The 17,194-nt window shown below is 39.4% G+C and overlaps 1 protein-coding gene across 5 annotated transcripts in view; it reads left to right on the plus strand.

The window, feature by feature from the left end:
- The window catches only part of LOC136864373 (synaptophysin), a 134,241-nt gene that overhangs the window by 70,639 nt on the left and 46,408 nt on the right, over positions 1 to 17,194 (plus strand). For all 5 annotated transcript variants that reach the window (XM_067141291.2, XM_067141292.2, XM_067141288.2 and 2 more), the window contains 2 exons: positions 8,258 to 8,367; positions 10,399 to 10,591. In XM_067141291.2, coding sequence (XP_066997392.1) covers positions 8,258 to 8,367; positions 10,399 to 10,591 — 303 coding nt within the window. The remainder of the gene's footprint in view (positions 1 to 8,257; positions 8,368 to 10,398; positions 10,592 to 17,194) is intronic.

Genomic DNA, 17,194 nt, shown 5'->3' on the forward strand with positions numbered 1-17,194 from the left:
CGTTCATCCGTCCAGGCTCTGCCCGTATTTGCAGTTCTTTCGACTTGTAACCTTTCCAAATTTTGAATCATGGTCCAAAATGTTTTCCTGTTTAACATCTGAACTTCCTGGATGTTGGACTTCTCTAGATCTTTACGAAACTTCCTTAATCCATGCCGTCTTCTTGTTCCACAGGTTGTTGAATAACTTTTTGGTTAGTCTGGTTTTGTCCATTCTGTACAAATGTCTGAGAAATGATAACCTTCTCTTTTTCATGGTCACTGAAATTTTCTCCACATTTTTGTAGACTTCATTGTTGTTCCAAAGTTTTCAGCCGGTTTGTCTGGATTTTGCCCAAGATTTTCCGTATTCTCTTTTGTGGTATCTCCAGCTTATCCAACTTGTAATGTGAGAAGCATTTGCTGGCATTCAGACATTCTGTTTTTACTAGTGTTGTAATGCCTTAATTTGGCATTCTATGAGATGCATTTATTGTAATGGATGTTTTTAGTCAATCTGTATGCTCTCTCCATTTGTGAGATATGATCATCTATAGCAGCTTTCTCTAGTCCATTCTCTTGTATGATTTCACCAAGGTATTTGAACTTTGTAACCCTCTGAATCCATCCAATCTCTGTTTCAAGGAATTGTGGTCTATGTTTGTCGTTCATCATGAACTTGGTCTTCTCTTCCGAGATCCTTACTAGCGATCTTTTCTAGGAGGTTGATCTGTACGGCCGCTTCCTCTAGGTTTTCTGAAAGTATCGCAAAATCATCAGTGAAAGCCAAGCAGTTGACTTTGATTCCTCCCGATTTTCTTCCTAATCAAATCGGGGTTATCCCTTGATTTTCAAGTTCAAAATTCCAAATTCTCACAGTCTTCTCCTGGACACAGTTGAATAGTAGTGGTGATACTCTATCACCCTGTCACACACCTGTCTTAATTTTAAATGACTGAGACAATTCTCCCATGAATTTCACCTTGGAAGTTGTGCCTGTTAAGGTTTCTCTGATAATGTTTGTCAGTTTGGTTTTGACCCCAAATTCTCTGATCTTATCTAGGGGCTCTGTGTCCACCGAGTCAAAGGCTTTTTGAACTCAGTGAAAGAAACCACTATATTTTTGCTGTTCAGCACTCTGTGGCGAATTATTGATATCAAATTAAGGATTTGCTCAGCAGAGGAGCAGCCTTTCCGGAACCCACCCTGGTATTCTCCAAGTTGCTTACCTAGGATACCTTTACTTCTGTTTAGAAGTATCTTGGAGAGGATTTTCTAAGCGACTGGGAGTGGCGACACACCTCTGTAGTTGTTAACATCTTATCTGTTCCCCTTTTTTATGGAATTGGTGGATCAGCCCAGTTATCCATTCGTCTGGTAGCTTTTCTGTCTCCCATATATGCTGGAAAATATGGTGCAGGTCTCCAGGATTTCTGGTTCTGCCCATTTCAACATTTCTGCTGATAACTGGTTTTGTTGTTCTTGAGACTTTTAGGGCTTCTTTTATTTATTTATTTATTTATTTATTTATTTATTTATTTATTTATTTATTTATTTATTTATTTTTCTGGGTTCATAGGAGGAGCCAGAAAGTTCTAGTTTGTTGGAGGTGGGCAGTTCAGGAGTTTCTCAAAGTATATGGCAATTTTCTTGATTGTTCAGTCCAATTTTGCCTTGTTTGCTTTTGAAGCTTATACTTGGAAGTTGGTATCATTTGAACTCTTCTTTAAAGGTTTGGAAGAAATCTCTGGTGTTGTTCTTAGTGAGGTTGTACTGGAGGTTTTGTAACTTTGCATTCTCAAATGATCTCAAACATCACTGATGTTACTTTCCTTTGTTCTCTGAATTGTTCCAAGTGTTCCATATTTCTTGATCATTTCCATATTCTCCACGTGTCAGATCTCTTCTCGAGTGCTCTCTCACATTCTTCATTCCACCAGATTGTGCATTTCCTCTTCGCTAGACTGAGTGATTTCTTATTGGCTTCATTGATCTCTTGGCAGAGGTGTTGCCAGGTCTTTGTTCTAGGAGAGCAGATTTCTTCTCTGAAGTTACTTTTAATATCTGGTTTGATGTTCATTCGGTTGGTGTTGTATTTTTTCACTTTGGGTGGATTTTTCTTTTTTCTTGGTGGAAGAAAACTTATTTTAACTTTGGAGAGATAATCAGAGTTCAATTCACCATTTCTAATCACTTTAACATTCATCACCTCCCTGGTGTTTGTCGTGGTTATTGCTACATGGTCTAATAGGGAACATGCATAATTTTCAAAAACATTTTTTTTGAAAAGTACACCAATGAAATAGTACGTAAACGTATTACATTGTGGTAAGTTGCCTTGTTTTCTACCATTAAAAAAATATTTAAAAGTGCCTTTCCGCAAGGCGAGTGAAACGGCCTTTGACGTAAGCAGCGCGCTGTGACGTCACGATCCAGTACCGCATGTAGCTCTACCAGCCATTGTGCATCAGCCGTTACTAAAAGCCGATTGTTTATTATTCACGATCGCGAATAACTTCAAAATGACAAAAGAAAGGTTCAAAACAGCACAGTCAGACAATATACCCTGTGTAGATATCATCTTGAAAAATAGTGACTTTTGTGGCCGCAGAAATTCGCGGATAAAAAGCAAGTTTGTAAGTGGTATCTTTTATATACGTGCAATGTATTGTAACTCATAGTATCAGGATAACAACGAACCTGGATAGAACTCTCATCACTTTCAACATTTCCTTCTAGACTGATTCCCATATTACAGAATAACATTACATTTTCAGGCTTTCAGCATTAGTAAAGTAAGAAATCTGATTTCAGCACTAACATAAACATATAGGTAGCATTATAGTACTAGTCCGCCTCTGTGGTGTAGTGCTTAATGTGATTAGCTGCCACCCCCGGAGGCCCGGTTTCGATTCCTGGGTCTGCCATGAAAGTTGAACAATAGTACGAGGACTTGAACGGGGTGGGGTCTACTCAGCCTCGGGAGGTCAACTGAGTAGAGGGGTTTCGAATCCCACCTCAGTCATTCTCGAAGTGGTTTTTCGTATTTTCCCACTTCTCCTCCAGGCACCTAAGGCCACGGCCGTTTCCTCCCCTCTTCCTTGTCTATCCCTTCCGATCTTCCCATCCTCCAACAAGGCCCCTGTTGAGCATAGCAGGTGAGGCCGCCTGGGCGAGGTAATGACCCTCCTCACCAGTTGTATCATACCCAAAGTCTCACGCTCCAGGGCACTACCCTTGAAGCGGTAGAGGTGAAATCCCTCGTTGAGTGCGAGGGAAAAACCAAACCTGAAGGATAAACTGATTAAGAAAGATCATAGTACTATAGGTCTATAATCTATCATTCCCGAAAAAAATATAGGCTATATTTATGGTTGGGGCAACTGGCCTACCCACTTCCGGGGCCCATGAAAGAGAAACATTAAATATCTTGGTGAAGGAAAAAAGTTAAACATTATAAAGATAAATATGACTTCATCTAGTTTTCACAAGTCGGGCTGAGTGATTCAGATGGTCGAGGTGCTGGCCTTCTGACCCCAACTTGGCAGGTTCGATCCTGGTTCAGTCCCATGGTAGTTGAAGGTGCTCAAATACGTCAACGTCGTGTCGGTAGATTTACTGGCATGTAAAAGAACTCCTGCAGGACTAAATTCCTGCACATCGGCGTCTCCGAAAACCGTAGAAGTAGTCAGCGGGGTGTAAAGCCAATAACATTAATTACATTTGGCTTTTAACAAGCTGAGCATATCATGCAAGAAAAGTGTCTTGGTGACATTTTAGTCGTTCAATACACGAATGTCTTTGGGTGCTGTCTTGGTGACATTTTAGTCGTTCAATACACGAATGTCTTTGGGTGCTGTGACTTTTACTTTGTGTTTCTATTTGCTTTACGTCGCACCGTCACAGATAGGTCTTATGGCGACGATGGGACAGGAAAGGCCTAGGAATGGGAAGGAAGCGGCCATGGCCTTAATTAAGGTACATCCCCAGCATTTGCCTGGTGTGAAAATGGGAAACCACGGAAAACCATCTTCAGGGTTGCCGACAGTGGGGTTCGAACCCACTATCTCCCAGACGCGAGCTCACAGCTGCGTGCTCCTAACCGCACGGCCAACTCGCCCGGTATTTTTACCCTTCCGTTTATTGACTTGGCTTGTACAACCTAAAACTTAGGCTAAGTTGGATACTATTTTAAACACTAACATCACTATTTTCACCTGTGTGCAATTATGTTATTTATTTGATTAATATTATGATAATTATTATAATTGAGCATTGTTAATTTATAACACCCCAACAGACAAGCATTGGTTTTGTGTAGAGAGATACATTTGTTAAATTCACGTTGTTTTCTTTCTTGATGTACACCCCTATTTTTGTTATATTATACAGTATATAGCTATAGCCTAAGTTTCTTTACAAATGTAAGCTCTTCTATAAAGACATAAATAACTGTCACATGCCAAGATAAATTGGTATAATTAGAGCTGCCAAAATGGTTCATAACCCCTTTGGTTTATTACCTTGGCATGGATCACCCAAAACATAGGTTAGGTTTGGAGAATACAATAATAATCAGCATTAATTAATGCACTGTTTATTACTTTCATATTCCAAGATGTAATTGAAGCATTTAATTAAAGCATCATACATTAAAATTTAAAGTTTTACCGATAGAACAGCTGACATGGAAAAGTGATTGAAAGTTCAAACAAATTCAACTTACGTTAAAATGATCTTCAAAAAAATAAACTGTAGACTTTCCGATATATCAGCAGCATTTCGCCGGCTCGCCAAAATCCATTTCTTCCTAGTTTTAGTGTCTGATTATTATCCAATGTATAGACCTCGAATTTAACTACACCAGACACTAACATAAAGTAGAAATACGCAAAGTGTATCCTTCTCACAGCACACTATGTGTTATTTCGTCTGCTAATTCCGTCAACCTGTACGATGACGTCAGACCAATGAGATCGCGTACTTGCGTCACGTGACAATTTCATACTTTAATTTAGATTTTTATCACGTTTGGAGTTATTACTTGTACATTCTGATCACATTTTTGAATTCTGTATGAAATTTTGAATCAGATTAGCATATTTTTAATTAAAACCCCGGATCATGCATGTTCCCTATTGGAATTCTCCTAGGTTAGGATTTAGAGATACCCATGCCTTTGCTTTTCTTCGGAGTTTTCAAAAATGAGTTGATATTAGATTCAACTGGAAGGTTTTACAAAGTTAAAGGATAATTTCTCCATTCTTGTTTGTCGTCCTGTGTGCTGGGTCGTCTCCTACTGTGTCTCTGTATTTTTTTTCTTTCCCTATTTGTGCATTGAAGTCTCCCAGCAGGATTGTTACGTGGTTCACAGGTATCTGCGTGATTTCTGTTTCCAACTGGTCCCAGAAGTCATCAGCTTTCTGTGGGTTCTTCTTATTGTCTTCGTTGATAGCGTGACAGTTTATGAGAATATACTTCTTGTTTTTACACTTACTTGTCAATAGGGATAATCTTTCAGATTTTGATGAGAAGTCTGTGACACTATCTGTTATGGTTTTGTTTATGTAGAAGGCAGTCCCAAGGAGAGGGGTGTTAGCTATTAGCTTTATTGCTGGTTTTCCTTTGAATACTCTATAACATTGTGTATTCACGATGTGGTCGTCTAGGAATCTAGTTTCTTGTACAGCCAAAATATGGATTTGTTGGTCGTCTAGGAGCTTTTCCATTTCTTTCTGTTTTCCAACTTAGAGTAAGTTGACGTTTATGGTCCCAGTGAAGTATTTCTTCTTGAATTTCAATTTGGAAGAAGTTTCAAGACTCTCTGACTCATCTTGCACGCAGATTGACTCCCCAGAATCCTAGGTCCTGATGCATTGCGTATTGCAATGGTGAATTTCTCTTTCAAGTTACCACCTGGGGTAGTGCTCTCGTTTAGCAACATTTCCATTCTGCATATGAAATTGTGTTATGTAAGGGTAGGAAATAAATTCCAAAATAAGATTGGATTGTTAGTCCTAAATGATGTTTTCTCGTAGTTTACTTCACTAGGTTCTTCTGCTCTCTCTGCCGTTGGGAACTGAAATTCCTCGTCTGCCTTTGAGACCGTTGACCGTGTTCCACCCTCCTTTCTCACCCGGGCTTGGGACCAGCTATGGCAGAATTATTATTATTATTATTATTATTATTAGCAACCTGTATCAAATTATGAACATATTAAAAAACAAACTTCAATATTGCCTTCAAATCAAATAATCCAAATTCAAATTATTCCCTAATACATACATTTAAAAAAAACAATATATGCAATCCAGGTGTTTACAGTTCAATGAGTATGATATATCAGATCAACTGGAAGAAATTTTCTAGTTTGTTATAAAGAACATACAAACCCAAATAAACACAGAAAATTTTCCACGATGGATGAACATGAGTGCAATAATTCATTTTCTGCTATAAGTAAAGATAGGCATTATTCAAGTAGCCAATAAAGCAGCTCTCCTAACCATGCTAGAAAACATATATATATATATATATATACACACACCTTAATCAAAAATAATCCTATTTCCAACCGTAACTAAATCCAGGAAAAAACATTTTCGACAAAGTAATGAAAATAAATTTATATCAACAAAATAACAAGTCTTTTAAAACACTTAATAAACGGGCAATAATGAACCCTCCAATTCTCCACCCCCCTTCTTGACTGTTTCTCTTCAAAAATCAGCTCAAGGCAATCGCCTGTCAGTGCTCTTCAAACATCAACACGGCTTGAGGAGCCCGCTCAAGGATCTGGAGCAGAGTGAGTGAGTACTTGCCTTGTTAAAGTAATTTGCGGATAGCACAATATTTTGTCGATCGAGCTCGATAGCTGCAGTCGCTTAAGTGCGGCCAGTATCCAGTATTCGGGAGATAGTAGGTTCGAACCCCACTGTCGGCAGACCTGAAAATGGTTTTCCGTGGTTTCCCATTTTCACACCAGGCAAATGCTGGGGCTGTACCTTATTTAAGGCCACGGCTGCTTCCTTCCCACTCCTGGCCCTTCCCTGTCCCATCATCGCCATAAGACCTATCTGTGTCGGTGCGACGTAAAGCAACTAGCAAAAAAAATATATATTTTGTCGCACTCATTCTTGTTTCTTATTCTTCTTTAAATAATATTTCACCTTTCATAGAAGAGGAATAGTGTCTTTATGTAAAAAAAAAAAAAGAAAAAAAACTACTTTGAACTCGCGTTCCATATTGGCGCCCACATTTTACCATATACTGTGTGTGTCAAAAGGTACAACAAATAAAAACTTCTCCAGCCAAACATAGTTTGTAGTTAGCATTGGACTGTAGCCACCGAGATAGACCATAATGGTCATCACCACCTGTTTCTCTTTAGAATTTTATTAAGGCTGTGAAGAAACAATGCATGATGTTTTAAATAAATTTTAATGTGTCACCACAAAACTTCTCCATCAATCATGTTTCCTTGTCCACATATTTCACTCCAGAAATTGTAAGATATTTTTATTTAACGTAAACTACCTGAAGAGTTGAAATACAGTATATCCTAGTTTTGTGAGTGTACATACCATTTAGTTTCAAGTGGCTTGTATCAACATTGTATAGAATACAATATATTCTTCTAAAGAGTTGTATTTTAATAAGATCACTTTATAGCCTCTTATAAACAGTTCTCACTAGCAGTCATACTTGTTTTTATTATATTTTTTATTATATTATATTTATTATATTTTGTAACTTTCTTTGAACTTTCAAGGTAGGTACACCTCTGTATGGCAGTGCTAATACTTTGCAACTTCTGGTCCGTGCTAGGTATGTACAGATCTGTTTCGTAAGTTTGCCTTAATGGGTTACGGAAACAGGAATTACATATAACTTAATCTTTTTCATTAATGCCTCTGTTGACACTCTACGTTAATAGTAGTAATAACACACTACATATATAAAGAAGAAAGGGGTTAAAACTGGTGAAGATTTCCGAAGGATGAAGTGGAAACAGTTCCAAACTTTGAAAGAAAAAGAAACGTTATCTCACTGAAATCATAATAGTCACTCGCCTGTTTGCTCGGATTTGCCTTGGATCATAGTGCGACTTATTTGAATGGCTAGTTTATGAATGTATCTGTTACTAGCAAAGAATTATATTTTAATAAAATATGCTTTATGACATGCTTGATTGTGCCTTATAATTTCATGAATATGTATTTTGCGGCTTGACACTTTGAGGCATAATACTGTTTAATGAAGATACATGTATTTTTCAGGTATTCTCCATATGTGCTTTTGCAACTACCACGGGATATACAAATGAGGTTACTCTTTCATGTAAAAATATGACAGAGACAGTGGTGCTTGATTTTGATTATCCATTCAAGTGAGTATCTTATACAGTACTTTATTGTTTTGTAACAATGTAGAAGCTCAATCAAGTTTCCAAAGAACTTGGAAATTTATCGAATATTTCTGTTGATAAATTATTCCAGTCCCTTACTCCTCCTTGCGTCGCCGAAAACTTTTGATGTGTTCGTGCGACGTTAAACCACTACCTTAAACAGACTACCAGATTGCCGCTGGCCGTCTGATATAATTACAGTAAAACCTCCTTAAGACGTTTCTGCGGGGGACAAGAAAAAAGAACGTGTTAAGCGAGAAAACGTACTGTTGAATACACAAATGAAAACTATCCAACAGGGATAGGGAAACACTAGATACAATTTTTTCTGGCATAATGGGATTTTACGTCGTATATCCGTGAAGACAGTGAAAACTTTATGAGAGGAGAGTATTAAAAGGTGTAAAAAAAAAACACCAGAGAACAAATATGAAAACTTATTCCGCTGGAGCTCATAAAATAATAGTGCACTGAAAAGTGTCAAAGACACCAAGCAACAAATAAAACATTTGAATGGGTCTCATAAAAATATAGTATTATTAAATATAGTATTTTTGGAGATCACAGCCAGCCCCATGGTGTAGGGGTGGCGTGCCTGCCTCTTACCCGGAGGCCCCGGGTTTCATTCCCAGCCAGGTCAGGGATTTCTACCTGGACCTGAGGGCTGGTTCGAGATCCACTCAGCCTACGTGATTAAAATTGAGGAGCTATCTGATGGTGAGATGGTGGCCCTGGTCTTGAAAGCCAAGAATAACGGCCGAGAGGATTCGTTGTGCTGACCACACGACACTTCATAATCTGCAGAGCTTCGGGCTAGCAGCGGTCGCTTGGCAGGCAAAGGCCCTTAAAGGGCTGTAGTGCCATGGGGTTTGGTTTGGGTTTGGTTTATTGCAGATCGCACTTTCTAAAACAAACGTTAGTAGAAGCCTTTTATTTCGGACCATTTGGTTATGAAACTTTATTTTTCTGATCACATACTTGGACACTGGCTTTGAGTTTATACACGGCCATGTGCAACTGCAACAGAATGACTTTTGTCACCATTTAGAATTGAACTAAACTTCAACCAGCCAAGACCAATTCAGGTGATTGAGTCGAAAGTGGAAGGTGCAAGTTCTTGCTGACACTTTAATTTTGTCTTCATTAGTAAGGAATTTCTCGACTTTTCCCATATCCATAATTAGGTTATCACACGACAAATACACACCACGCTGGTCAACTTCACACGATTATGTTCCAGATGTAGGCTAACGTGCAACAAATATTCGCTACCCTTCACTGTACAACTAAACACGAAATACATTTCTAACTTCTGAATGGGATGCAAAATTCAAGCTCAAAGGGGCTCATTGTGTTATTTTGTTGTTTCACTGCTAACCGGCAAGCAAAACTGGGCATTTCTGAAGCTAATAGCTTGCCCCCCAAAGGTGCAGTTTACCCTGCAAAGTGAAGCCTTTTCCCGTTATAATGCAACTGCGGCGAGGGCTCTTACCAGAGTTGAAAACCACGTTCCTTCCACAAGGGATAACAAATAACATTTTCAGGGCTAGGAAAAATGGGATCGTACTAAGCGGTAATAGCGAAAATTTGTGACGTGATAAGAGAGGTATTTTTATATAGATCTGATATGATGATAATTGGGACTTCAAATTTATAACGTGCTAAGCAGGAAAACGTGTTAATGAGGAATGCTCTAACGAGGTTTCACTGTATTTATAAATCTAATGTAACATCTCAACGCAGAGCACTGTTTTTAAAATCTGAACATGCACTTAATTATGAAATCAAATGGACAACTGAAGTCTGTGCTATGGAAAAGTCTCTCTGGACATGCATTTTCATATATCCCATCATCTTTGCTCTGTGATATTCTCTCTAGCACCTCTCATAATTTCTTTAATGTGCACAATTTTGGGATTGTCAAGTGTAAACACCTGTATATTTATTGAGCTATTCTTAAGTTTGAATGTATGTTGATAAATTCGATGACACTATGTTTATTTGTATTTTCAGGTTAGATTATGTTATAGAAGACCTTCCTCCACGTTGTTCTGCACATCCGCTTCGTTTGTATGGCAACTTTTCTTCTGATGCTCAGTTTTTTGTTGCTACTGGTGTGCTCTCTCTTCTCTATTGTGTTGCAATTGTATTAGTATATGTTATGTTGGATGCCATGTATCAGAGCAATGGACTATTACCTCTAACGGTGAGTAGAGATTATCCATTATGTTCTCTTATAGATACAGTAGAACCTCGATAATTCGAAATCGGTTAATTCAAAATCCCACGTAATTCGAAGAAGCTCTCGTTCCCGGAAACATGAGATACAGTTTTGCATGTTATTTAAATTGTTTAATTCGAAATACGGATAATTCGTAATTCGAAGTACAATGTCGCCCCCATTACCGAAATTGTCTTTTAATTCGAAACTGCCTTTACATTTTAAAACAATAGTATGTTACAGAGTAATTTCAACTCGAAATTTATCCGCGTCATAATAGAACGCGTGTTCCGGAACGTGGAGGGGTAACTTTCCGCACTTACTTCGGTGGGTCTACAGTGCGCTTCATGATTGCCAAGTTGAATGAAATCGGAATTCTTTTGTATTCAGCCTTTTAAAGGAACGCCGTAATATCACGCAACAGGCAGTGTGTGGGGAAAACAGAATGCGCGAGCGCTGGCGATGCCGACAGTTGACGAAAAAGCATGGCTCATACAATAAATTCGTAGGCACCGAACAATACTGTAATTGCCGATGAAACTGCATTGCTTTATTTTAATGCGAGCCCAAACGGTCTTGTGGTTTTAAAGGAGAAAGTACCAGCCGGAGAATCGTACAAGGGTGGGGGATGGGGGTCATTGTAGCCTAGTGCGTTGCAATTGCAATGCACATTGAAGCGAGAAACTTTATCCCCTCGTCACAGAAAAGTTCAATAAGCATCTAAAACTGCAGACAGTTCAGATATCCAAAAAATAATGCATTTGCACAGGGGAACCAGCATAATTTTTTCCACGTCTTTGAATTGTGTGAATTTCTTTCTTTCGTTGCGTGAGGTTATGTTCGTCAGTGATTTATCCGAGTGCATTATTTGAACATTGTAAATGCACCTTGTTGGATACATTTCGGAAATAGTTTTTCCATGGCATTGGAAAAGTTTAAACCGTGAATCGAGGTGATGGCAAGTATTAAAGGGTCTTAGAATACTTTGTGACGCGGCAAGTGTTTACATTTCTGAAGTACGAGAAGTGCCATGGCGGGAAATCGTACAAGGATAGAGTCATAGGAAAGTTTGATTGAAAAGGCATCGGGTACTTTCTGTGTAAATACAAGGCATCTAAAATGCATACAGTATAGTACTCCAATGAATAAAGCACTTGCACATGGGAGCCATCATAGATTTCTCCTCGTCTTTGAATCGTGCTTTTTTTTGTTTGTTTTTTCTTTCTTTCTTTCGTTGCGTGAGGTTATATTTGCCCATGAGATATGCAAGTGCATTATTTGAATACTGTAAATGCACCTTTTTGGATACATTTTGGAAACACTTCTTCTTTCATGGCATTTGAAAGGTATAAACTGTGAATCAAGGTTAATTGCATGCAGTAACGGTCCTTAGAATATTTCGCAACGCGGCATGGGTTGGTACTTCTGAATTGCGAATTGGCGGTTAATTCGAAATCACGTAATTCTAAGTCCGATTTTTGAGTCCCAACAACTTCGAATTAACGAGGTTTTACTGTATTCAGAATATACATGTGTGGTGAGAATTTGATTTGGACCATTTTTTTGGCCATTGATCCATATTGACTATTACAATATTATTAATTATAATGGTCCGCCTTATCAATACTCACATATGTAACAATTATTATGCGCGTATTTATTTTAGGTACATGTTTCAGGACTTTTCCCATCCCTTCATCAGCCAGTTATACAATATGAAAATAACATCTGTGAACCTTTCCACTCTGGTTTACTACATTCAATTTAAAATATCTAAAACCCTGGCTGTGTTATTAAAATATTATATGAATACTCATTAAAGGATTATGCTTGTCATTAAAACATACGTCATAATTTAAAAGTGTGCCATATTTTTTTTTTTTTTTTTTTTTGCTAGGGGCTTTACGTCGCGCCGACACAGATAGGTCTTATGGCGACGATGGGATAGGAAAGGTCTAGGAGTTGGAAGGAAGCGGCCGTGGCCTTAATTAAGGTACAGCCCCAGCATTTGCCTGGTGTGAAAATGGGAAACCATGGAAAACCATTTTCAGGGCTGCCGATAGTGGGATTCGAACCTACTATCTCCCGGATGCAAGCTCACAGCCGCGCGCCTCTACGCGCACGGGCCATATTTTTTCTCTTCTATTCAGAACCTCTAAGCTTTTAAAATGAATAGTTCATTTTTTATTTATTTTTTTTACTCTTGTGACCAGTCCAAATTAAAGGCTCTTCCACTGATACTCTTCTGTTTATCCTATATATGCCTAAGTGGATCCTTATTTCTTTTTCTATTCTTACTAGTCAGCTAGGTTGCCCCTCACAATCTACAAGCAAAAATTAATAAATTGAGTTATTGCTTTTCCCTGACACACTACATAATGATGCAGTAATATTAGCAGTTATGTGTAATTGGACTGTCTACTCCTGCCGGTGGCAGTAAACTGATGTGCGGGCTCTTGCATGCATTGTGGGAGGTGAGGCTTGGACCGCTGGAAGATTGCACAGATAGGAAGGGTAATTGAAGTTAGGGGGTGGCAAAGGGGAAAAATGAGTGGGGAACAGAGGGATAAGGACCTGTATATAAGTTTGCTGCCGCCGGCAGGAGTAGACAGTCCAATCACACATAACTGTGGCTAGGCAGACTTACAATTAATCCTCTAACATTATTGCGTCCTTATTATGTAGTGTTTCATTGGAAAGCAATAACTCAATTTACTAATTTTTGCTTGTAGATTGTGAGGGGCAACCTAGCTGACTAGTAATAATAAAAAAGGAAATAAGGATCCACCTTAGACATACATAGGATAAACGGAAGAGTATCAGTGGAAGAGCCTTTTATTTGTACTGGCCATACGAGTAAAAAATGGGGACAGTGGAACATCAAGTGATAGACGAACTATCAATTTCAACAGTTCAGAGCTTCTGAATAGAAGAGTAGTAGTATGGCACACTTTTAAATTATGAAAACTGTTTTAATGACAAGCATAATCCTTTGAGTATCTGTGTGATATTTTAATAACACACACAGGGTTTTAGATATTTTAAATGGAATATAGTATTATAGAGTGGAAATGTTCTTTGATATGTTAAGTTGATATTGTATAACTGGCTGATGAAGGGATTGGAAAAGTCCCAGAACATGTACCTAAAATAAATATGTGAATAATAATTGTTACGTCTGTAAGTATTGATAAGGAAGACCTTTATATATACTATTGTGTGCTCAGAGCAATTAAATATTGTGAATGACCATAAATCATTGTCTTCATCGGTGAGTGGAACCTCTCTCTTTAGAACAATGTGATAAATGAGTGTTCTAATTTATTGGTAATTTATTTCTTGTATCATATTGTATATTAAAGGAAGCTACTTCTACTTTAAGTAGCCTCGGAATTAGAGTATGTGTTTTATTGAGCTTGGTTATGTATGTACTGGTGTCTAGAAACTTACACTCTGTGTATTGGACAACGCACAATAATATTCTGCCGCACTGAATGGCTCAAGCAGTTGAGCCCTGGCTTCCCAACTCCAACTTGGTGTGTTAGATCCCAGTTCTATGTTGTGGTATATTCTCAAATACACTAGCTTCATGTCTGAAGATTTACTAGCTCATGCAATAACAGCAGGTCAAAATTCCAGCACCTTGATATTTCTGAAAACCTTGAAATTCATTTGTGGGATGTACCAATAACATTATTTTGACACTATATACCCCAGTGACATACTGATAACAATTTGAGAAGTCTGCAGATAATCACCCAACCTTTCAGGCACCTGCCCCAATGCTGAGCAATTTTCTCTATAGCCTCTGCAAAGGACAATACTAGTTGCTGGTTGAACCTGTCTCCTACGGCATAATGAACCACTTATTCAGTGGTGAAACATTCAGCGACTTCTTCAATGCACCAAAGTTTTGATAATCGCAAGGGAAGAGATCTGGGCTGTAAGGTGTGTGATCCATAAGACCTCAGCGAAAATAGAGGAGTGTCCGTTGTTCCTTTGGCAGTGTATGGATGTGCATTACAGTGGAGCATTAAGCACACACCATGACAGTTTTTCTGGCTGGCTGTATTTTTTTAAATTGCATTTCAGTGTTTCTGTAAGGTGTCATAGTAATGTTGAGTGTCAATCATTTCACCAACCTGTAGCCACTCTCGAAAGCAAAGGTCTGTTAAAATGTGACCTTGCTAGCTGCAGCTGATGAATTTCCTTTCTTTGGTTTTGTTGAAGATGGACCTGACTCATCCTCTTCTTTGCTGGCTCTAAGTAGTAACACAAAGTTTCACTTTCATTCAGAATTTACTCCAGTGAATGTCTGTCCGTGTGGTGTCAGCTGGAATGTTCCACACACATCCCCATCCGTACAGCTTTTTGTTTGTCGGTGGGGTGCCAAGGTACCCATTTGGAACACACTTTGTGAAACTTCATGTATGGATTCGATGCTGAGATTGACTGTCGTTGACATCTGTACGATTATATGGCAGTCATCCTTCACCATTATGTCCACAGCAGCAATCTTTTCCTACATCAGTATGCCACCTGCCTTTGTTTTAGGAGAACTTTCATGCATACCAATCCCACGAACCTACTTTGCCGGCGTAGCAGGGGGAGAGGTGATACTCCCACGTGGCGCTTCCCAGGTTGCGGATAGGGGGGTCCTAACCGGCTTGCTGGCGGACTTGAGGGAAATAAAATACCTCTCGCGGACCAAACACACAACCCCCTGCGGGTAGGGGATGTACATGTAGAATACACCCGCGGTATCCCCTGCCTGTCTTAAGAGGCGACTAACAGGGGCCCAGGGGCTCTGAACTTGGGAGTGTGGATTGGCGACCATGAGGCCCTTAGCTGAGTCTCGGCATTGCTTCCCCTTACTTGTGCTAGGCCCCTCACTTTCGTCTATCCTTTCCGACCTCCCTTGGTCAACTCTTGTTCTTTTCCGACCCCGACAGTGTTAGAGCATTCGAGGCCTAGGGAGTCGTTCATTTTCACACCCTTTGTGACCCTTGCCTTTCTTTGTCCGTTACTTCATTTTTAGAAGTGACCGATCCCTTCTTTCTTGTTCTTTTTTTTTTCCTCTCTTTTTACCTCCTGTGGGTGGGGGACGCAGACGAATAATACACCCACGGTATCCCCTGCCTGTCGTGAGGGGCGACCAAGGGATGATTCAATTAGAACCTTGAAACTACTTTTGATTCGTACCATCACGCGGGGAACACCATGGGTTGCCTGTACTTGCGAGTAGTACCACTATATTAGGTATGACATAGGTTTGTGATTAGTAGCAGCAAAGAGTGGGTTGTCCTGTGGGTTTCCAGTACCCGTGCGTCGTACCCATGTGAGCAACACCACGGGTCTGGGCGTTGCCTGTGAGTTGTACCACTATATGTGCGACACCGTGGGTCTGCGTTGCCTGTGATTAGTACCCACTATGTGAGGAACACCACGGGAATACCGGCACCTGTGACTAGTACACCTAGGTGAGGAACCTCGTCGGTTTGCGTTGGCTATGAGTGGCGCCATTGTGCGAGAAACACCATAGGTCTTTGTTACCTGTACGAAGTACAATACTTGTGAGTAGTACCATCTTGTGTGGAACATCGTGAGTCTTCGCTACTTTTGATTAATACCCCAACATGGCAAATACCATGGTTCTACTTTACTCTCGACATGTACCATTCTGCGGGGCCTTAGATTTGGATTTTGGACCCCTTTAGACATCAAGCATCCTCGATTTAGGATTTTGCTTTCAAAGGGGTCCCTTGGTCAGTAATACTATTATTATGACCTTTTTTTGAGTCGGATCCACTGTTTTTTTGGGGGGGGGCATGTTCATCCATTCATTCTTCATGACATTTTTTTTATTTTGGTCAGTGGATGATTTTGAACTTTTTATTTCATTTCGTACCATTAGGAGCCGATGACCTCGATGTTAGGCCCCTTTAAGCAACAAGCATCATCATCATCATCATCATCATCATCATCATGCATACCAATCTACCTTGAAACTACACAAAACTTTATATACAGAGCTTTATTTTTAGCATGCCTCATTTTTCATGGCTTGCATTCATGCAAAGTTTTCAGCCGCTGAAGCACCTTCTTTGCACAAGAATTGAATCATGCCACTCTGTACTTGTTTGGACATATGGATTACATACCACTGTTGCTTCAAATTTCTCCTCATCTGAGTGGACATGTACACAAGTATGAAGGATGAGTTCTCCACCTAATCAGTACTTTATTTTACATAGTGTCTGTATTATTTACATAAAAAGACAGTACCGGTTCGACCTGTAAATAGGTCATCTCCAGCTGTTGAAGAACCTGCTTAATAGTGACTTGAATCCCACTGTCGGCAGCCCTGAAGATGGTTTTCCGTGGTTTCCCATTTTCACACCAAGCAAATGCTGGGGCTGTACCTTAATTAAGGCCACGGCCGCTTCCAACTCCTAGGCCTTTCCTATCCCATCGTCGCAACAAGACCTGTATGTGTCGGTGCGACGTAAGGCCCGTAGCAAAAAAAAAAAATAGTGACTGTACAGAATAAATACTACTAAAGTTAAAATTAAACAAGAATGCCATTAA

Source organism: Anabrus simplex, chromosome 2, assembly GCF_040414725.1.
Source record: "Anabrus simplex isolate iqAnaSimp1 chromosome 2, ASM4041472v1, whole genome shotgun sequence".
NCBI classification, from domain to species: Eukaryota; Metazoa; Arthropoda; class Insecta; order Orthoptera; family Tettigoniidae; genus Anabrus; species Anabrus simplex.